Source organism: Rissa tridactyla, chromosome 6, assembly GCF_028500815.1.
Source record: "Rissa tridactyla isolate bRisTri1 chromosome 6, bRisTri1.patW.cur.20221130, whole genome shotgun sequence".
NCBI lineage: Eukaryota > Metazoa > Chordata > Aves > Charadriiformes > Laridae > Rissa > Rissa tridactyla.
The window spans coordinates 63784075-63807059 of NC_071471.1; the positions used below are offsets into that span (position 1 = coordinate 63784075).

Here is a 22985-nt window from a genome sequence, read left to right on the forward strand (position 1 = left end):
TAGCCTTCACTAAGCACATACCAGTAGACAGGTTTGATCAGATAAGAGAAATGCTTTAGCCACCCCAAAGACACCTCAGTTCCTTTCTCGGCTCCACATTACTATCAATCGTTGTTTCACACCAAGGTTTAAAAAGATACCCAGCACCTTGAAGCTCCCTTTAATCGTCCGTGTGCTTTTATTTTGCCATGTCTTTGGACTTGCCTTCCCAGAAGCCTCCTCAGAGGTGACCGTGGGCCACGGGCACATGTAGCTGCTCCCATTTATCACAGCCAGCCTGTGACCCGTTGCCTGAGTCAGCACCGCCAGCGAGCTGCTCCCCGCCTCTCCCCTCTGCAAACAGCGTTGCTTTTAGCTCATTTATCTGCCCATTGGGGCGATATGTAATCGGAGCAGGAGTCCTGATGGGAAATACAAAGTGATTCTTTAGAGTGGTTGGCTTTGAAAACCATTCTGGGCGCTGATCAAGCGAGTGTCACAGCTGCCCCTTTCGTTCGCTTTGCCTTCTGCCCTCAGCCTGTCAGCACCAGACACACTGGAGGAGCCTCCGCCGCGTGCACAGGCCCATCTTGCTTTAGTAAAATCTGGTATTATTTATGTCAGCACACGACACCCATCTGATGTGAGGGTAAGGGCACGAGCCGACTCATACACCCCACTGGCCAGGGGATGCTGGTCCAGTCTTTCTATAGCACAACAGAGACCAAAAATCCCCGTCTATTGACTTTAAAAAAGCAGTAGTTAGAGCCACCCATGCTAAACCAAAATAATGAATGCTTTCACTCATGCAGCTACAGTGCCAACACTGGCAAAAGGCTGAAAAGAACATTCGCTCCTTCGTTAGGAAAAGTGGAGCCACTCCCAGAGTCCTAACTAATTACCCTAGCGCAATAATGCTGAAATCAGGTTTATCATAGGTCTGTGCTCCCCAACCTGCTGTCATCAGACCCCCGTCCCTTGGAACAACCTAGACAAGGGAGGAGAAGAGGTCCTGCTTCTCACAAATTCTTGTTTAATTAAATGGTTTTCCATATCTGCTTATTATATCCTCCTAGGTAATCTAAGAAATCTAATCCTCTATTAATCTTCTTCCTTTACAATACGAAGAACAAAAATAATAATTTTGTCCCGAGTCTGGATTCTGGAAAGACCTTTTTCCATACGAAGGAGGCCAACTAACTGCGTAAAATGAAGATCTCTAACGTGAAGGTGCATGAAATGCTGCAGAATTTGAGCCTACCCACAAAAACCAGGTGGTAGAAGTGCAAATACAAACCATAAAGAGGGAGGAATGAAAGCAACCAGCGGGCTGACGCAGGAATACCTACAGCAGCGCAGGAAACTGGAACCAGACCCCAGCACAGAGAGACAAAAAAGGAACCCAGCAGAAAAGCCATTCCACTTTGCTGGCTGAAGCGAGCCTGTCGGCATCTGCTCCAAATCAGGACAGTATTAACTGGGTCAGTCCACCAGATGCCAATGTCAGTATCTTCCAAGATACATCATTTTTGTGGTTAGTTTCAGAAAGAAGTTTGTTTAAAAAAAAAAAAAAAAAAAAAAAAAAAACAACAACAAAAAAACCCACCACTAAACCCAACCCTTCATTCTGGGTAACAGGGTACAAACTGACAGCAGAAGTGAGGAGCCCCAGAGAGGCAGCAGGTGTCTCGCACCTACCAGCTGCAGTGGGACAGCACCAGCGCCCCGAGGGCCCACGCGCCGACTTGTTCCCAGCAGGAACAGTCGTTCTTGAAAACACAACTACGGAAACAAGAGAATGCCAGAATGGCGATTAAGATTTCTGACTTTGGGGTGCTTACTCCAGCCCCTCATACTTGGTGCCAAATTAGCCAGAAAAAAAGATCTGGAAGGCCAAAAAACCATGCATAATTCCTTAATGATTCAACCGCTAGAAACATTTGCCTGCCAAACAGAATCCTCAAATTTGCTCCAACTTGTACAAGGCATTAATTCAGGTTTGGTGTTTGCAAGGGCTGTAAAAGATACTTTTTCACACACCTACTCCAAAAAGTTGTGGAATCTTAGAAATGAGCATGCCAACCCAAGACAGTTAGCAGTTCTTGCGATAAGGAGAGCTATCATAATGCATTATGTAAAATAAAAACAATGCCATATTTCCGCGAACGTACTGAGACAACTGTGAATCAGTGTAAGAATTTTTTTTCCCATCAGTTTGAGACAGTTATTTCTCTCAGAAGACAGAAATAAAACCAAGTGACTTCACATTACAGAGCTCGTCACTCAAAAGACAAGAATGTGTTTATACTTACACCAATCGTTAAAGAAACGTTTTCCCGACAAAAAATGGCATTGAAGTTTTCAGATGAGCTATTCTGGGAGGTTTGGGCATGATTTTTTATGCATGATGCAACTTTTGTAAGTCCTAGAAGTTTGGAATGGTTTTTATTTTAGTGCTTATAATTATACTAGTGCCTGCCTGCAACCACATACTTGAGTATCACAAATACCAAGCAGATACAGAAAAAGCAACACTGATAGGATTCTGGTAGGATTCAGGAGGAAAAAAATGCAAAATGAAACCTACCTTTCTGCTGCCAGTACTAATAGTTGCCTTTGTTCGTCCAGAATTTAAGTAACAAACCTGTACATACAACCCTGCAAACCAAGTCCATTGTAGGAGACTACATGGAGAGGAACCACTTCGGGGCTTTAACGACATGCTGAGAATTTGCACTGCCGGGATGCAAGAGCAACCTCATACAAGCAACATACAGAGAACGTTCACCAAAGATATTACAGACAGGTCCCTCAGATTAGCAACTGCAGTACAGAAAAGAAATGCATTTTGCTTAGAAAGAACAGACAGACTTCATGTAGGTTCTTTATTAAAAAAAAAAATAATAGTCAGAAAATATCAAGCAGAACGTAGGTAGAAATGTCTTTTATAAAAATCATTCTCCAAAGTACATATGCTGCAAGAGCCCTGGCCAATCCTCTCTCACAAGGTAAAGTTCATTCACAAGATTTAAATCACAACTGCCAGTTCTGCCTCATGAAACGAGCTTCTCTGAAGCCTGAATCGAGAGTGTGTGACATAAGCTTAGTGTCATGTCATTTACTACAATAACTTATTTTCAGAAATTATTAACCTGGAGGTGGCTTCTCCCCCAGCATTATACATCTGGGCATCTCCATAATCTGAGGAAAATTGAGAATGAGGAAAAAGGAGTAAAATAAAAATAACCTGAAATATGCATTTGCAAAAAAAATTATTAAGTTATGGGAAAAATAGGCAGTAGCTATATGAGCAAGCAAGGCGCTATTTTTTTTTGCCCCCTTTTTTTGCCCCCCCAGATTCAGCTTTCTCAGTAGAATGGCAGTTTAGTCCTCCCTAAAGAAAGTTCCACGGAAAAAGGAGTTAAATAACTCACAGAAACTCACAATTCCCACTCCAGCCTACCTCCTTTGAAATATACATTCTTCCTCATATTTATTTATGCCTACTGCCCTCAATCATCCAGTCTCTAAAATGCTTCTCCATCAAGCTTCTGGCTCTCCAGTCACCAACATTTACAGTGGGGATGATTTTCTGTGGCTTCAACCATTGAACAAAACGCTTCATTTCCAGGTAACTGCTGTGTTCACTGTAAGGAATCCCTGAAACAAAACAAATCACAGCGATCTGTCAGTCTACTTAGCTCCTTGCCAAAATACTTCTGCAAGCCTTCCAGCTAAGAAATTCTTTAGATAATACTTTTTTGTAAATTCATATTGGACGTCTAAAGTTTATAGCTAAGGTAAAAAGAAAACCCAGATTTTCCTTCTGGTAAAATTATCTTGCATTAAGTTATCAAGTCATTCACCAGCGCAAACTGAGCAACGTCAAGCATTTGGTTAAATGAATGTTAAAGTTTTATGAGATTCAATTCCACCCACCAACAAGAACTGAGAGGAAAAGGAAGACGCACTGACTCTCAAACGAGTGGAGTATGGAATGAAATCTGGGCACTGGAACTGCGTGGCCACCAGCATCAGTCGAGCTAAGATTTTACCCCTGAAGCCTCTACATACATCAGGTAAAAGCCTTTATTTGCAAGAGGAGGACAGGAGCAAAATAAAGGTGAAAATCTGCATTTACAGTGTTCTCAATTACTTAGTTTGCAGATCTCTCCTGGAGAGATCCATCTGTTCAGTTCATCAACAAGTTATCAGAAAAAGCATTGGTTACAATGAACAGTAGCAGTTTCCAGAATAAAAATATGAAAAGCATCCACACAAAATTAAATGCACTGAATCTTTATCACTCTTATACCATATATGGTGATCTTTCCTCTTGTCTGAGGTTTGATATCCAGCAGAGAAAGGCATGAATCAGAGTAGGTCCACCCAGTAGGTTTGAAAGCCAGAACTTGATCAAAATTCTCAGAAAACTTATTCAAGTGATCTTGCAAGCCCTGTGAAAAGAATACAGCGTATACTTAATCCCATTAAATAGATCATTAGTCTAAAGGTTGGAGATTTCACAATGGAGAAACTTCGTACTAAATTTTTTTTTCATGTTTTGATATGAACTTTTTTTATTTTAAATACCATCTGCCTTGAAATTATTAATGGTAAATACTTACATTTGCAAAGCACCTTGTATCTTAGGATCTCAATTGCTTCATCTGAATAAGCGCATACTAACAGCTACGCAGTACAGATCAGAACACACAGACAACATAATCACACCTTACAGATTTTGCTCCCCAAATCATTAATTTCCTCCTCTCAGCTGGAGGTCAGCACTCTTGCAGCTGAGTGGTGATAAAAGATGGTGAAAACCCGCTTCAGTGCAAAATCACCTGCTTAATTTAAAGTGCCACTAACATCTGCTTATGCCCAGAAGCGCTCAGAGTTACTACCCAAAAAAAATTGCAGCAAGCCAGCGCATGAGTTGAGTGTTGCTCTGAGCACTAAACCACGTTTTACCACATCTCCATTCACAATAGGAAGGAAACCACCTCTCATCTCTTCACTCTAAAAAAAAAAAATAAAAATTAACTTGAAAAAGTTTCGACGGTGGCTAAGTTAGCCTTCGATGTTGTTTAAGCTAGAATCGGGAAAAGGATGAGAGGGAAGTACAAGGAACGTACAACCCTATTCCTGGATAAAGTGAAGTCAGTGTTATTTCAAATCAAAAACAGAAAGTCAATTTCACGTGCCTCTCAAAGGCACATTCTCCATTTGAAAGCCCTACAAGATTACAGAACTCAAAATCCTAAACTTTATGTCAGCAGCAGGAAGAGGAATACAAAATAAAGAATGATTAAAAAAGGTGGGGAGAAGAGGATAGATCAGCTATGATAGAACATGAACTACTTGAAATACTTGAAAATTATTAAGGAGGGAACGGAAAGCTGCCTGTGACACTGACACTTTTAATAGCACCTTTAGTACAATGTCCAGCAGCAACATACAGAATCCATCAAACTAGGCACACAAAAGAACAACCGCAAAACCCTACCACAACACACGTTTCATTCAGCAACAGGAATTATGGCTAGCTGCCATGACTCTTAATACACTGCAAATGTTCAGTCCTCACTAGATTAAAGATGTAACTGTAGCAGTCTAATTCTCCTTCACACTTCATTTTAGGAAGATTACCACATTTTAAGGTAACAATTCACATATTTGCTCCCCTTGCTTTAATGAAATCTAAATACAGTACTTCAAATACAATGATTATTATATTAATCACTGCTAACCTGCTTTCAAATTTTGTTATAAATCAAGTGTGCAACATTGACTCGCATTAAGGATGCGATTTCAATCTCAACAAAAAATTATCTGTGCGTTTCAATCAGAAGCACTTTTGAAAATCTCACCTCAAGGCCAGTACAAGACGTTACTGAGCTAAGCAACATAAAAGAGGTGCACAGACCTGAAAACCCCGGTCTCTGCAAATCTTCCGCTGCATATTCAAATGGCAGAAGCCTCAATTTTTGACTGTTATAAAAATGTGTTTGTTGCAAAGAACCATACATGTATTTTAGAAAAGATAGCCTCTTTCCACAAAACAAACTGCAACAGTGTTTATTTATAACAAGTTCACTTGCTATATTTTTTTTGCTTTAGCCAACACTGTGCTAAACCTTCATCCTTCTAAAATAGAAAATATATTTCATTGCTAAATCAACCTCCTCCAATCACCATGACAGCCTGTTATCTACATTGTCGCTAACGTCAGCAGTACATGCAAATGGATTCCATAAGGTATGAGAAGACTCAAACATGATTAAATATTTAATTTACAATCAGCCCTAACACCACTGAAACTCATTTGGTGTATTCACGAGCAGCTATCCATCAGTACACAACGCAACCCCTGTATTTTACTCAGTAAAACCAAGTCTTGCAGTGAAATACCGCATCTATAACAAGTACACTTGCAATATGGCAGCAATTCATGTTTTATTTATATATATAATTTAATTTTAAATTCACACATATAAAAAAATAATTTTAATTTTTTTTTTTTTTAATATATAAATGTTATCTATTAAGACTATCAAGAACATTAATCTAGAGCACATAACCTCACTTTTGACCCAGGTAGCACCTGAAGAAAGCTTGATACAAACTCCTAATAAACAATCTCCTCAAGAAAGACAGAGCCACAACTAGAAAAAAACCAAACAAATAAACAAAAAGAACCCCACCCAATCCAACAGTAATACAGCACTATAAAAAGCTTATTCCTCTGTCACTGCATTTTTGCTGCCTCCAATCCCCTATGGCTTGTTCTTTCTAGTTTTACCCTTCAGAATTCATACATCTTAGCCAAATACTCATTTCAAATAGTGGTTTCTTTTCAAGGGGGCAGTCATAAGGCCTGGATAAAATACATTAACTCTGATGATATCTGGCCAGGTATTCGATACTATGGATGGGACTGCTTCCATCCTAGCTACAGATCGAGACTATACAAATTTATAAAGCAGAAAATACATCCTTTCTTCTCAAATTTGAACTTGTTTCTTCAACAGATTTTTGTGACAGTGATGCAACTCCTGTGTAGAGAGAAAATCGCCCAGAATCCAATATTCAAATATATGTTTGAAGACAAAAAGTGATGGAAACATTCAAGCCAGGTAGCACAGTCTCCCTCACTATGGCTGTACAGAAACACGCACATCTTGACACAGACAGCTCAAGCAGAAAAGGGAAACGCAGCATATATTATTGTCACCAAGTCTTTGGCCAAGTGAAAATCTAGGGTATAGCACATATTCAGAGAATGGCTTGGGCTGCAACAGACCTCAAAGATCACCTAGTTCCAACCCCCTGCCCTGGGCAGGGACACCTCCCACTAGACCAGGCTGCTCAAAGCCCCATCCAGCCTGGCCTTGAACACCTCCAGGGATGGGGCATCCACAACTTCTCTGGGCAACCTGTTCCAGTGTCTCACCACCCTCACAGTAAAGAATTTCTTCCTAACATCCAATCTAAATTTCCCCTCTTTCTGTTTAAAACCATTACCACTTGTCCTATTGCTGTGCTCCTTCATAAAGAGCCCTTCCCCGTTTCTCCTGTAGGTCCCCTTTAAATACTGAAAGACTGCTATAAGGTCTTCCCAGAGCCTTCTCTTCTCCAGGTTGAGGAGCCTGTCTTCATAGGAGAGGTGCTCCAGCCCTCTGATCATCCTCATGGCCCTCCTCTGGACCTGTTCCAACAGGTCCATGTCCTTCTTATGTTGGAGACTCCAGAGTTGGATGCAGTACTCCAGGTGGCGTCTCATGAGAGTAGAGGGGCAGAATCACCTCCCTCAACCTGCTGGCCACCAGCAGCATTCTGAGGATGCTCTGGGTTTACAAAAATCATCTTTTCAACCTGTCAAAAAAACATTCACTGATTCACCTGCTCTTTATAGTTAATTTAACACAATTATGGTCACTATTCATTTTTGTGTGCTTCAGTTCTAGCTAGAAGGTATGAACATTAGTCTTTAAACTCTGGTAACTAGGGGAAAGACAGAGAGAGGTTTCTGTACCTTTCTAAGCACCTATAGTTTTTAGGTGAACGACAGTCTCTGCTGAATCAATACAGTGTTTATAAATCATACTTTAACAGCTAAGCCACCCCTTCACAAATAATAAAACAGCTGACTCCAAAATGAAAATATAAGCTTGATACTACTCATGAAAATCAACATGGAGAAAAGCATATTTCAGACAGCCCCCAAACTGCAATGAAAACAGCTGGACAATGCCATCAAAAGGAAAAAATATTCACAACACAGATACCGCAAAAATACTTCTAAAATTCCTGACTATGCATTCAAAAAACCACGAGTTTTATTAAAAAAAAATAAAATAACATTTTCCAGCAATCTGGAGACTCAATGATCGAAGGGAAAAAAAAAGCCCCGGATCACAGCAGAAAGCCTGTGAACAAGGAATCATGTGCAGGAGCATCTCAAGACGATGAACTCGTTTCCTTTCTACTTGGGGTAGAAAGGAAAGCTGCAGGCATCCAGATTTAGACTTGGGAGCAGTCCGCTATGGAAACATAGAAGCTTTCCTTGGGCAAGTACAGTTTTATCAACAGTTACCACAAACTAGGCTTCAGTTGTGGTAAGCACATGTAGCTTATGCAGCTTTTTTTTGTTCTTTATCTAGAAAGAGACCAGAGTTTTTCAATAATAAGAGGCAGAAGAATCGTGCTACAGTTCTTAAAACTAACAAGCCTGAGGCACAGACAGGTTTGTTTTTTTTCTATCAGTAAAGAGCAGAAAAGGCAAAAAAAGGGTATAAAACTGGGGCTCCCAGAATATACTATAACATACCATCAGGGTTTGTCTATTTGCATTCCACTAAAAAGGCAACTCATGGACAAGCTCACAGATGTACTCAGTTTACTAAATAAGGACTGAATCTGAGCTTTTGTCTGAGAATACTCCCATAAGGATTTCATGGATTTGTAGGTTCACAGCTGAATCTACATGAACAGGAAATTAGCCTAAATTAAGAAGCAGGATCGTGGTTTTTAGTGGGGCTAGGGATCAAATAAAACAGAAGAGGTAGGAGAGACACAGAGGATAATAAAGACATTGGCATTCAGTGATGAGGATAACTAAACAATTCTGGCTTTCCCAGTAATGAGCCAGTAATTCAGGACAAAACCTGTATAATCCAGCAGAAGACAAAAACATGCAACTGGAGTGATGACATGAACATTTACACGGTTTATAAAAACAGGATGATATCATTCATCATTCTTTAACTAGAACAAGATTGCAAGTGAATTTATTCTTAAAAATATTGTCTTTTCTGAGGTCATGTTTATTGATTCTGCTGGAATAGAAATAACATAAATGGTCATATGAACTCATCCTTAAGCATTTAACATTCTCCCCATTTTACTGACATTACATTCCACCTGTGCACTCATCTAGCTACTGGCCTCATCAGATGTTTAGCACTCTGGAAGTCTACCTAGCACACCTAACGTAGACGGACACAACATTAGTAATGACATCACGAGACCACATTCCAACAACTTCACACATGAAGTCAAAGCCCCAGTACAGAGGGACACGACTGTTACACCGGGACTCTTGTCCACTAAATCACTGTGCTTTTAATCTTTCCTGCCCTTTCCAGGGTCCAGGCATCACTTCTGGCATGCTGTAGATTTGTCTAGAAACTTCTGTTCTCAGAGATGAGACCCTGCACATGATACGACTGCTTCTCTCTCAGAAGTAAGGCTGTCTAGACATCCTTGTAGTATAATCACATCCTCTGCCTGAAAGTCCAGCTACATGAGCACACCACACACGCTGTGACACAACACCCAAATCACATAACAACCCAAAAATCTGCAGAAGAAACTAAAATATATTACTGCTTAAGACAACACAACACATTAAAAATAAATCCATACACATTTCCATTACTCATTTTGTGCCCCACCGTGGAAAAGATTATACGACAACAGTAAAACATTAAGATATTAAGTTCTATCTCCTGCAGCTTCCATCCAAATCGTATAGCCTCTTTTTCTCCTTTTTAGGTCAACTCTGACCTTGACTGGTCCTGCAGCTAAATACCATCTTGCTCTGAAGGATTTGCTTGAGATGGCACAGCAGGCCTGAAGCAAAGCAGGAAAATGAATCCAAGTCCATAAGGCGTAAGCGACCACTGTTTTTCTCTTTCTTCCAGGTTACCTTTAATCTAAATCCTGCAGCTTTGCCTTAATTCCGTTGTGTATTTTGTACTCTATTTAGAAAAACTTTTTGCCCCCCCGGGAATTAGTCACCTTTCCTAACTAAGAAATTCCCACACAAACTCTCAACAACAAAAACCCACTGTCTCAAATCACGACTGAAATGTGCATTTGAAGTCGACTTAAATGAAACAATCTTAGAAATAAACCGTATTACTTGCTTTAGCTACAAGTATTGTAGAAGACTGCGTGGAAAAACCAAAGCATGTGTACATATGAGGTGTCCTTCAATTCACTCAATGTGTGTATTTGTTTATGTGTGAGTTTTCATTGCTTTTCAAGTATCCTTATCTCCATGTAAATTTTCAGCATAGGAGAGAAAATATTCTTTTAAAAGATGAAAGTATGGTGATAAACACATGGAACCAAGAGGAACAAGGAGAACCCTACTCCTTTTGTATCAAACACCAGACTGGAAGTTGGCCATGTTCAGACTGCCTCAAAACAGAAAGACTTACAGGCAGAAAAGCCTTTGTCTTTTCCTACATCGTCCCAGGTAAAAGACAGGCTCAAAAGAGGGACTCCATGTCACAATATATTAAATTGCTAATAGGACAGATCCGGCAGTCATTACATAAATCCACTTCAAAATGGCCCACTGAGAGCAAGCCTTTGAACAAACCTCATCTTATCTTGTACAAGCACCGCACTGAAGTGAAATTACACTTTCTGTGTATCATGTTTGCAGACAGATATTAATGTTTAATTGCATTTCATTTTCAACGTATTGCTACATGTCAAAACTTTACTAAATAAATGTGATCTGACACGAGGTTAAAAAGCACCAAACACAACACCGGCTGGGAGGAGCCAACAGTAAGATTGGTTAAGGTTAATCAACAGAGTATATTTGCTGAACTTACCTTAAAATTAATTTGCATCATGGGAAGAACATGAAGCAAAGTACCATGCCAGTCCACACTGATGAGGGAATTAACAGTTGCTGACTCCAAGCACTGCAGCGTTTTGTACTTATCACGGGACATACTTGCTTTTGAGCCCAGAACTTCAGCAATTGCTTCAGGATTAATTGGGAAGAAATCAGATTAAGAAAGTTACAAGAGTTCACTTTTTGCTTGTTTTGGAGATATTCCCAATTATTGCACTGGATCATTTTTACTATTGAAAAAAAAAATACATATTCAATAGGTGTTTCTAAAATGAAGGAGAGAAACCTGTAACGGCTGTTAAAAAACTCTGGCTCCTATGAATAAGCACCAGAATTGTGTATGACAATTGGAAAGAGAAGGAGAATAGAAGTATATTGATAAGTTCTAAGTCATATTTCTTTGGTAGAATGTTACCAAGGTGAACTGGTAGTTATTTCAAAGAAGCCCTAAACACGTGCAGTTTTTGGAATATGCGACAAACAGCCCACGTTAAAGACAGACTAAATTCCAGTGAAAGTAAATCTTGTACTGATGACTTTAAATATACTCAAAGCACAAATTGTACACAGCTGCCTGCACTAGAGCATACATTTGAGCAATCGTGTCGGTTCCTAATGCTGTAACTGCGTGAAGCATAGCACACAAGATTTTCATTAAGTCAGAAAAGATGTGGTTTAGTCTGGGGAATGCTTTGTTAAAACTGATTTCATTAAAACTAATTACTATAAATATTTAGGAAAATACATAATATAAGCCTGGAAGAAAAAACTGTTCGCAAAACAGAAGTTTAAGAATAATTACATCCCTTCGTTGTTTCTTGACAACATGAGATTATTAACACCAAAAATGTCATAAAGACCTCCTTATGTTTTTTTTAATCGCCATTAGCAATTTTCTCACCACAATCAATTAAATAGGTTCATTCATTTAGTATCCAAATTGGCCTTCTGTGTATTCGAGGGGTTTGTAAACATGGCAGAAAAATATTTCTTTCATAAAGTTAAAATTTATTAGTTAGAAAACTAAAAAACTAGCAGTAGGATTATTAAATATATTTAATTTCTTTGCACAATATCTGATCATCAAGACGAAGTGACCCTTTACACGTTCAAGAAAATGGTCTTTTAACACTGACTTAGATAGTTACTTACTTATTTGATCCAATACACTTCTTTTACATACCTAAGAAAACTTTTTCTTTTCCAATGGAATAGGTGCCACAGACAACTAGAGTACGTGGGTTTAAAGTCACTGTCTCAAAGGCAGTATTGACAGCAAACTGGATAACCTCTTGTTGAGAAGGAAAAGTGTATTCAGGACTACAGTATCTGGGGCATAGAAACAAGACACATCACTTCGTTACACAAGATAGAAGACATCTGAATTTGTCAAGAAGGCCATCAAAACTGCATGCATACAATAACAAAGTAATGAAAAAGATGTTATTCTTTGATATCATTTCAGTCTACTTGAAATCTATTCATTAGAAACCACTGAGGTGCCCAGATGAAATTGTTGCAATAAAATTTACATTGACTACATTAGACTTTTCTCTACAACTATGCGCTTGTCTGACACTGACACTCAATTCTGCAGGTTTTTTTTCTCTATAAATACCAAGCGCTCTTTCAAGCTAGATATTTGTATCACATACTAATTACATCCTTATGTCTATTTTTTGTCATGCATACAAACCATAACATAAGGCATTATTCATTCACAGAAACATATGGAACAGAAATAAAAGACTACAGCTGGGCATTAGTCATCATACACAGAAAAACAATTTTATCTACATGAGTCAGAGAAAGGTCTAATGAAAACCTGGCCAACTGATTTAACCATTTGGCATTCTTTCACTCTTAGAATTCCCCCGCACCCCGTTTCATAACAGAGTTGAATCCACATAAGACCAGTGTTCCACAAACCCTTTGTTTTAGAGCTGAACACAACGTATGAATTTTGACACCCAGAATTTAATACCACTTATAAATGATAAGGCCATCTCAGCAAATACTTCCGCATCTTTTCCACCACCCACTTTTATTCTCTCTCACATAACAGCATAACAGATGAACAAGTTAGACATACATAGACTTTCAATGAACATCTGATTTTATATAACAAGTGTTAAAACAGTATTGTCATTTCTACGTACATTTATTTGATTCATATAAAGTCTTACTAAAGTGAAGAGGGTTATATTTAAAAAAATATTACAAACAACTTACGTGGTATCAAGGTAAAGGGTATGGACTTGTTGACCAATCAAAGCAGGGTAACGCTCCATAGAAGGATCTGCCCTGAAGTCTCCTGTGTGCAGAATAACAGTTCCACTCGGCAAATAGAAAAGGATCATTGTTGCACCTGGACAACTAAACAAACAAAAATCCCATACAAATTATGTTAGATCTCTATACTGATAAACTACCCTTCAGCAGCAGAAAGGTGTGCAGAACACCTTTTTAAATCACAGCTGCCGTGCAGCTTAATTTAGCTAGAAATTCACGATTTCTAAAGAAATTCTAAAGCTAACCTTATGGCCATAGACAATCTAGACTTGAGTTCTCAGCTGATATGGAGGAAAGAAAAAAACCCACACCAACAGTAAAGTAATCAAGCATTAACTGTCTTTTGGGGATGCTCCGTCATCTTCTAGGTATGACAAAGATGCTGACTCAGTTGCAATCTCTGATGTTCTACTACTTGATTTAATGGGGAAACAGCACACCAAAGAGAAGCAGCACTCTTATTTAGGGGAAACAGAACTGTATTATATCTTCATTTCCTGCAGGACTTACTGAAGCATTTCCTTTTAAATTTTATTTGCAGATTTTAAACGTTATCCTCCATCCAGAATTCCCTGGTTATAAACACAATTCTCTTATTGGCCACAGCAAATCCATTGCACCTTCTGCAGTTCCTTGCCAAAGCTGTCTGAAGGGCAAGTGGTCAGACTGGAAAACCAGAGTGGGACTATTTCGGACATGAATCATCTGTAAAGGGTAAATGACATCTCAAAAAAGGGAAAAACTGGCATGAATCAGAGCTAAAAATGACAGAATTGGTGAACTCTCCAAAAAGCTGAACTTTGTACCTACGGTTTAGATGCCTTTTAAATTGAAGCAGGGGATCAGAGAGACAAATGCAAAAAATGAGAAGTGGCCAAATTACATAAGCAACAAGGCTTCCTTCATTCCCAGAAAGGGTTCTCAAAGGACTTCATGGAATCTTATCTCTCCAACTATAAACAAATCCTAGGATAAGTAATATTCAAACCAGCTGTGACACAGTGCTGCATTTCAATACATACTTCAGGGAAAGGACTCTTCCTCTAGCCCATAGCCAAATAAGGTACCAACAGGCAGAACAGCACGAGCACAGGACTGGAAGTCAGTACTACTTAACTTTAAATCCAGCACAACCACACAGTGCCAGTGTAACGCTGGACAAAGGTCTCACCCTTTATCACTGAATCCAGTAGAAGTCTTGTTGCACATTCCAAATGCTTTTCTTTAAAGTTTAGTTTTCAAAATGTTGGCTAGGTTTTGTCTCTCCTGGGATCCAAAGGACTACATTTTTCTTTAGCTGAAGATTTCATTATCTTCAGTTGAAGCTACAGAAGCCTAACATACTTGATAATCAAGTCTAGGGTGTTTCCAACTAGACACCAAAAGCTAAAGCGTCCAGACAACTAGAAAAATCATTCAACCTCTCAACAAGGTTAAAAATGATGGAACTATGTGTGGCTAACACTATGTACTCATTGCAACAACAAAAAGTTAAGCTGAAGTTATCAAAAAAACATAAGTTTCATTTTCAAAAATAACTCGCCTATTTCAAAAACTAACTACTTGCTCCTACATGCCTAATTCACTTCTGAAGTGAAAATGTGTGTTACTAAGCCAGCTCAGGAATGTGAAGTACTATTTTTTCAGATCCACTGAAACCTAAAAATCATGAAAACATAAACTGTATCTGTACACCTATTTATCTTTAATATTCTATACATACAAATATTCCACAACAATTGCAGTGATACATACTGATTGGCATCGAGCAACAACACTTTGATCCCATTCACTATACATTCCGTGTCCATCGGCAGTACATGGATGTACTGCTCTTTGACTCGAAGTTTGCTCTTCACCAGGTTGCCAGTTATCTGTAACAGAGAAAGGGTTTAATATGGAATAGGAACAAAATCTAAAAAGAGCCTTTGTTTATTTTAGAAACAAAGGCTCTCAAAGCCAGACTGTCTGGCATAGGGAGAAACTATGAGATCCTGGGTATAATCAAGCCTTTCAGTAGCATTTCGCCTCTCAAAAAACAAACTGGAAGAAAAGCTGTTTTAAAAAAAGTAAACTTTCAAAAGCTTGTCAACAGGTTATGGATTGGAATCAGAGAGTAGTCAAACAAGATGGAATAAGATCTGTTACAGACTTCCAAGTCAAGAAGAGGAGCTGGGTAAAGCCTTCTTTAAACAACCAAAGAACTCTGCAGGTCACAGGCCCTGGATCTTATCACGGAGGACTGCAGTCACCCCAACACCTGCTGTAAGAGCAACAGGGGACACAAGCACTTCAGGAGGCTTCCAGTATAAATCAGAAATAGTTTTTTGATGCAGGTTCTGGATGGGATGTTTAGGCAAGGTGCCCTAACATTTTATGAGTAAAGAAGGGTTGGCTGGACATATGGGAGTCTTGGCCATTCAACAGCCCGAAGGACATACTGGACCATGCTGAAACTGCATGTGGAGAAGAGACGGCTTAAGTGGAATCTAATTTCAGACTTCCATCACTTGAATAGAGTTATAGAGAAGATGGAGCCAGATTTTTCTCCATGATGTAAACAAAAAGAACAAGCTAGTCTCAGGTTGCAGAAAGGGACGTTTCAATTGTACGTTAGGAAAAAATTTCAGAGCGGGTAAGCATTACAACAGGTTGCGAGGAGACATAGTAGAATCTGTCCTGTTTTCAAAATTTGACCGACAACAGTCTCTGTAGTCTGATCTAACTCTGAAGTTAGACGCACATTGCACAGGAGGTCGGACTATATGACCTCTAGAGATCCTTTTAAACCTGAATTTTTTCATGGTATCTAGACAGGGAAGTTTCACTAATCTTTCATCAGTCAAATCAGGGTAAGAATTTCTTACAAGGGAAACACAGATTCCCCCATACATATCCACTGTGCCTAACTGACTGAACAATGGAACCTCTGATCTTCTATTTACTTTCATCAGTACAGAAGTGATTATAGTTGCATATGGATTTGATAATATCTAGTAAACTTGGAAAGCCTTACCTTATTGCAGTAAATTGGAAACATAAAGTTTTTTGTTAGCCCACAATAGTGATCAGAGTGAAAATGAGTAAGGAAATAAGCTGTGCAGCCTTCAATTTCTCCATACTGGAAGGCATCAACTGTAAAACCAGTTCCTACAATAAAAAAGGAAGAGAAGACAGTCAGTAAACATGCATAGTTCAGAAACAGTTTTTGATTAGATGTTCCTTTTATTCTTTTTTCTTTTTTCTTTCTTCCAAATTAAAAGACAATGCAGTTATACTGCGTACAGCTGAAGGAGCCATTTAAAGATGAGCATGGTTTGTGCATGAGTCAGTCACAAAAAGGATTTTCACTTATTAAAATAAAAATTTAACAAAGTGTCCACACACAAATACTTCCACAGGCCTCCCAATTATCTGTTGCTCAGATGCCATCCTATACAGATGGCAATTGGTTAAGCAAATAAAACACTTTTATCTGTATTCAGTTGAAAGTTCACATGGATTAAGATCTAATACCAACACCTTAACACAAAATAAAACAGGTAACTATGGTTTAACAAAACACATTTTGTGATCAAACTGCAATTTTTATATTATTCTACATTTAACATTCCTCTTAAAACATGCTACCATATAATTATGAAGCAAGCAATCTGGGATCTTTGAATGTAACTGCTGAGATGAAACGTGACAGATTTGCCATTGTATACTTTCAGTGAGTGTTTGTATAAAGATGATGCATAAAGACAGCTGTACAGAAGACATGCCTTTTCTCTGCAAATGTAATTTTTTTTTTTAAATGCAAACATAATGACAAATGGTCCTTTCAAACTGGGTTATACTTTCTTAAAACCACCAAATAGCACATAGAACTAATTCATCTGATAGCACGCAAATATTTTTCATTTTGCGTTACGCAAATTTTCCAGATCTAAGATAACTAGAAATAGTTCTACTTGAGGCTAGAACTTCAAGTATTTTCAACTCAAAAAAAAACCCATAGCAGCCTGCTAATTAAAAAAAAAAAAAAAAATCACAAACCAAAATAACCCCCAGGTATTTGACAGGTACCAGACTCAAAAGTTCAGGGAGGCCACAGGGATAAACGCATATCATTAGCAACATAGCAAATACAGTCAAATATTCTTCAAATGTAGTAACAGAATTAAGAATAAAGATAATATATAATAACAAAGCAACTTTAAAATTGCATTGTAGGCATAAGAGTCTGCTCTTCAAATGTATTATATATGGAAAATTCTCTAAGCCCGTGGAACCCATGATACTGGTACAATGCCACAAAGACTCACAGGTCAGTCTTCAAGCAGGAGCTTGGCACTTCGGATCACTAATATATTTTTATTTGGCTTTCTCAAAGATCTACCTAACACTAAGACAGTCCTTTAGTGGTAAACAGAACTGTGAGGATTTCAGGCTTTTTAAGCCACCAATCCATCACCCTGTACTTTATGTAATTGCTTGAAGACATTCTGGGAAATTCTTGGCTGTTTCCTTGGCCAAATTCTTCTGCTTGGTTTTCATTTCCTTGGCTAAATTCTTCTGCTTGGTTTTCATTTTTTTTGTTTTCACAGTTGTAGTACTTCATATTTCTAATACTTGTGAATTTCAAATGCAAAATTAAATTCAATTTTTTTAACTTAGTGTAAGGAAATAATTGCTATTGACAGCCCTATTTTAAGGCACAACTGAAGCAATGTAAAAGATTAAATTCAGGAATTAGGAATGAATATTAACAAGGGATGTATTCGAAATCATTTAAGAAAGTATACCCATCTTTCGATACTGCTAATGTTTTTTACTCTGTCAAAAACATGCAAAAGTCAATCCTTGAAATAGTTGTCCTGAGATAACTATTTCACTGTCCTTCACTGATGAAGCCATTGCTGACTCTAGTTCTGCAATCACCTTCTCCTGGAGATCTGCACCTACACAAGATTTTATCAACTTAGATGGAGAAAAGAAAATTCATTATGAGCTGCCATCTAAATGGTTAAGAAAAGTGAAGAATACTAACGCCTAAAATTAAGAAAAAAAAATAAATACAACACTCAAGCCAAAATTAGTTAACCTCTACAAAAAGCAAGAGTTATTTCTCACCTGGTATTTTCTTGTAGAAAGGGCAGTGTTTTTTTCCTGTACCTTCCCCTGTAGTAGATAATTCTTTGAATTTTTTTCTCCACCTTCGTTGGCCACCAGAACTCACATCTGCAAAGGCTCCATTTTTACTTGAACTTTCTGTAACTGCTTCTACATCTTCCACAGACCCTTCAGCTTTCCTTTTTTGCCGCCTGGGCCTCTTTCCATCAGGAGTTACTGAACTTGATATCTGCTTTCCCTCACTCAAATGAGTCTCTCCTTTGCTTTCCTCTTTTACTTTGGGTTTTAACCCAAAGAAAACACCAATGTCCATTTGTTTGAGTTCTTTGGCAGAACTGGATTTCGTACTCATACTTGCTAAAGAAAGAGATGACACTGTTTTAGAAATGGGGCTGGGAAAGCAAACAGCAGCTGTACTAAGATTTCCTTCTTTTTCCACTACTGACTGCAAACTCTCCCGGCAAGCCGTTTTTTCAATTGCATTGGCAGTCATCTTATCCGTATTAGTCAAAATGTTACTTGGGTCCCTCAAAACATCCCTTTTCTGTGTCAGAAGAGACCCGGGACCTTCTCTGACTAGCAGTGATGACGTCTCAGTAAAATTAATGTATGCAGAATCCAAAGCACAAGCACCAGTATCTTCTGACTCTGTGTTACAAGCTTTAGCAGCACAGGAAATCAATTCTGGCTGTTTAGCTTCCTCACAATTAAATGGAAAAGAGGATCCACTGGTTAGCACCTCTTGATGATGCTGATTATCTACACATGCTGAATTACAGAACTTGTTGTTCATGTGACTCTGAGAAACAGTTCTTACACTATGATCTAGATGGTTCAATGTATTTACTTCCTCACAGTGGGTTTTCTTAATGATGAAATTTCCCGTTTTGGTATGCTCATACTGAGGCTTCTGCTGTAAGAAAAGTCCATCAAATGTTTTAAACACCACAGAATTAGATTCTTCATCTTCACAGTTCTGGACTTTGAATAATTTATTTTGTGATATTTTTACTTTGTTCTCCTCTTCCTCAGTTTCTTCTTCACTTTCCTCAAAAGTACTCAGTGGAGAATAAGAAATTTCACAGTCACTGAAGTCAGCTTTTGACTGTAGTAGACTTGGCTGACTTGCATCTTTCTGACTACACAGATCTTCTCCTGTTCTACTTTCTTCAGAGGATGCAAAGTCATAAAATTCAAATTTATAACTATTATCTGTGGTTTGTGTAAGCTGACATGTCTTTTCAGGCTTTTGAACATCTGCAAAAGAGGATGTACTTTCACTAACTATATTTAGAGACTTCATTTGCGGTAAACTCTGTACCATCAATATACAGTCATCATTTGGGACATTTTTTACATTATTAGATGGTTTCTCATTATGAGAAGTTTCCTCTACATGACTTGGGGAACAGCTGGGCTTTGCAGCAGTACAATACGTCATCTTCCTCTCCAAAGTGTTTGTTGAAGAGTTTACAAGATAATCTCCTGCCCTGCTTGCTGCAAGTAGAAAATGGCTATAGCGCTTGTAGTGGGATGGAATAGTGGAAGTACACAGTAAACCATCGGGACACTCTATGAAAACAGTTAAACATGGAAATAATGTTAATATAGTTGGTATAATTATTAAAACAAAAATCACACGACACACAATTTAAAAGCTTTTTCTTATAAATACAACTATTGGAGGACAGAAGGCACACGTAAAAAGTAATTTTCAAGCTGCCAAGACCTCCTGCCGTGAGCTGGCTAGAAATGAGAACACTTCCAACCAAAAACCAAACCGCTGCTGCTAATACAGCTCTATGCTTGAATTAATACAGCCCTCTAACAACAAGAGTACTTAACCTTGTTTCAATATTGTGCTAATGTAATCGTATGGCTTCTAGTTATAATCGTCTCACAGGCAAGCAATGAACTCAGAGCAGTAGCACCAGAAAAGGCCAGTAGACATGTTTCAAAACAAACAAAATCTCGGTTCTGAATCAACCTGAAATTCCGTTTCAAGTTGCCTGCTGGGTTACAGATTAAATTTAAAAAAAGAAAAAAAAAGAAAAAAAAAAGAGTAATGTATTTACTTATGTGAAAAAAAGTGTTCAGGATTCAGATGCCAGCAAAAAAGCTGGGGCTGTTCCTAAGCCTTTTTTGTTGAGAGTTTGCTAGCCTAACTTTTGAGGATTTTAATGCAAAAATCAATCAGAAGGATTTTTCATCTGTTAATTATGATGGAGATGGAAGAGATGGAAACGAGATGTTAACACATCTGTCTTAGTAAATTTCAAGGAAAGTTACAAAGATATAAAAAGAAAAGTGACTGTGTTACCTAACATCCTTGACTCAAGTTTTCTGAGTGTATGCTTTCTGTTTTTCAAGTTATGAGGTATATTAAGAACATAAGTTGGATACCTGGATCTGTTCAGACATGGTATTTCCCCACATGAAACTGGCAATTGCAATGAGTCAGTTTTATTCCTCTCGTACAGAACTCAAAAACAAACTGTGTTGTCTTATGAAACAGGAATGTTCACGTATAATTCTGTATAAAATTTCTAAAGCATACTGGATCAGGAGCTAAAATTACAAATAAATTAGCCTAACAAACTGATTTCAGCTTCCATCTGTCCATAGACAACTGGACAAGTCACACAGCAACATGGATACAGGATAATAAAATTTATACCTAAGGAGAAGGCAATTCAGTGTCAGAAGTAGTAGCCTCTTAATTGGAATTTTTTTTGCTGACACTGACTTAGTAATTTAAACAAGTTCCATTATTTTAAAATGGTAAATATGCACCATCAATTCCTTCAATAAACTACTAAAACTGGAGCTTGATAAACAACTATGAATCTTTATCACTACTCTACAAACTTTTGAGATTAGATTCTCGTATGAGATTTTCACGTCAGATTTCCATGTTCTTCACAAAAACCCAAAAATCTCATACGAAAATAATATTGATAAATTATCAGTAATACCATTCTAAAAACCATACCAACTACCATCTCAGATTTTGAACTAAATATGAAACCCAAGGTTTACAGCAACATAGTGGAGCTTTTAACTTTTCTCTGAAGGCTTTTTTCATACTTTATTCATACCTTTTTCAATGGATCCTGGAGTATCCAAACATTCAGCAACGTGCCATCGAGGTGTCTGGACCAACAGCAAAGCGAAAGGCATCTGGCAGCTCGGACAGTATCCATCATGAACGGGCTTTGCACTTTGTGAGCTCTGTTCCGTCACGCTACTCACACTTTCCTGGGAGTGCACACTACTGTCATCTTTACTTTGATCTGCATCCTGGTTTGGCCTTGAGCTCTGCTCAGTTTTCTGAGGCGTATCAGTTTTTTCTACCTTTTTTTTTTTATTTCTCTTTCTCTTTTTTTTTGGCCTGCCCTTGTCATCACTTACTTTCTGTGCAGGTGTAGAGATGCTCTCTGAATTACTCTGATGCTTTTGCTTCCTAATGGATTTGTATTCCCAAATGTCCTCTTCCAATAAAGCATCTTCAGACATGGCAACACATTAAATATTCTCTTTGCTTTTAAGCAACAGTTCACAAATGTATCTTTCCTTCCGCTAATATGTTTTCTCTTCCCTCCTCCCTTCACTATCTGAAGAAAAACACCTGAACTCCATTTTAAAAAAACAACATTGGGCCATAAACCAAACCACAGTCCGTGATGGGACAGAAGCATGGTGGATCCTATCCTAAAAAATAATTTAACGAGCGTCTCTCTGAATATTTGTAGCTACTCCTGTTACACAAATCCCGAGTCTGTGGGACACAGAAAGACCAGCAGAGCGAGCCATGTCCCTCAGCCACCCCCCCTCCTCAGCGTCCAGCCTGCCCTCGCAGGGTGAAGCCCAGCGAGCCCCGCTCCCCTGCCTGCCACCTCGCTGTCCCGACGCGGGAAGATTTTAAAACAAAACGACGAAGAGTTCAGCTGCCGGGAGTCACCACACGGCGAAGGCCGACACCGGCGCGGCGCTGCCGGGAGGGGCCGCGCTCCCCGCCGGGGACACCGCGGGCGGCTGCCTGTCCCCGGCCTGCCTCCCGCCGCCACCGAGGGCGGCTGTCCGTCCACGGCCTGCCCGCGGCCTCCCTCTCTCCCGCCGCTGCCGAGGGTGGCGGGCCGGCGCCTCCTCGAACCGCAGCGTCTCCTCAGCCGTTCCCCGCCGCGGCAACGCATTCGCTTCCGCAGTTTCGCCACCGCGACTCTGGCTCAACTTTCCGCTTCTCTCATAGCATCAAAAAAAACCCCCAAGAAACCCCAACAACAAAAAAAATACCACCGTTTAAATTATTGGTGCCCTGTTTGGACTTTGTCTGATACTGCCCGATTTTCACATTTATTCCACTGACAAATAAAAAATGTCACAGGGCGGGAAAACGAGGCTGTGTTGAATCTGCTGAGCTGGATCCACAGCCGGT

At 38.9% G+C, this 22985-nt stretch overlaps 1 protein-coding gene across 6 annotated transcripts; it reads right to left on the reverse strand.

Annotated features, from left to right (window-relative positions):
- Positions 1-2850: 2850 nt before the first annotated feature.
- DCLRE1A (DNA cross-link repair 1A) lies at positions 2851-22966 on the reverse strand. 6 transcript variants are annotated; one of them, XM_054207458.1, is made up of 10 exons: positions 21649-22966; positions 18551-19807; positions 16449-16582; positions 15188-15306; positions 13373-13516; positions 12324-12469; positions 11115-11269; positions 4954-5001; positions 4295-4436; positions 2851-3639 (listed from the first exon to the last, which is right to left on the reverse strand). In XM_054207458.1, exons 1-10 carry the CDS (start codon positions 22064-22066, stop codon positions 3473-3475), a joined length of 2730 nt encoding a protein of 909 aa, XP_054063433.1. In that variant the 5' UTR covers positions 22067-22966; the 3' UTR covers positions 2851-3472. The 6 variants fall into 6 exon arrangements, 5 of the variants coding, with proteins under 5 accessions (XP_054063433.1, XP_054063429.1, XP_054063430.1 ...); XM_054207454.1 differs by having other exon boundaries at positions 18551-20122; XM_054207455.1 differs by lacking the exon at positions 4954-5001 and having other exon boundaries at positions 18551-20122.
- Positions 22967-22985: the final 19 nt, after the last annotated feature.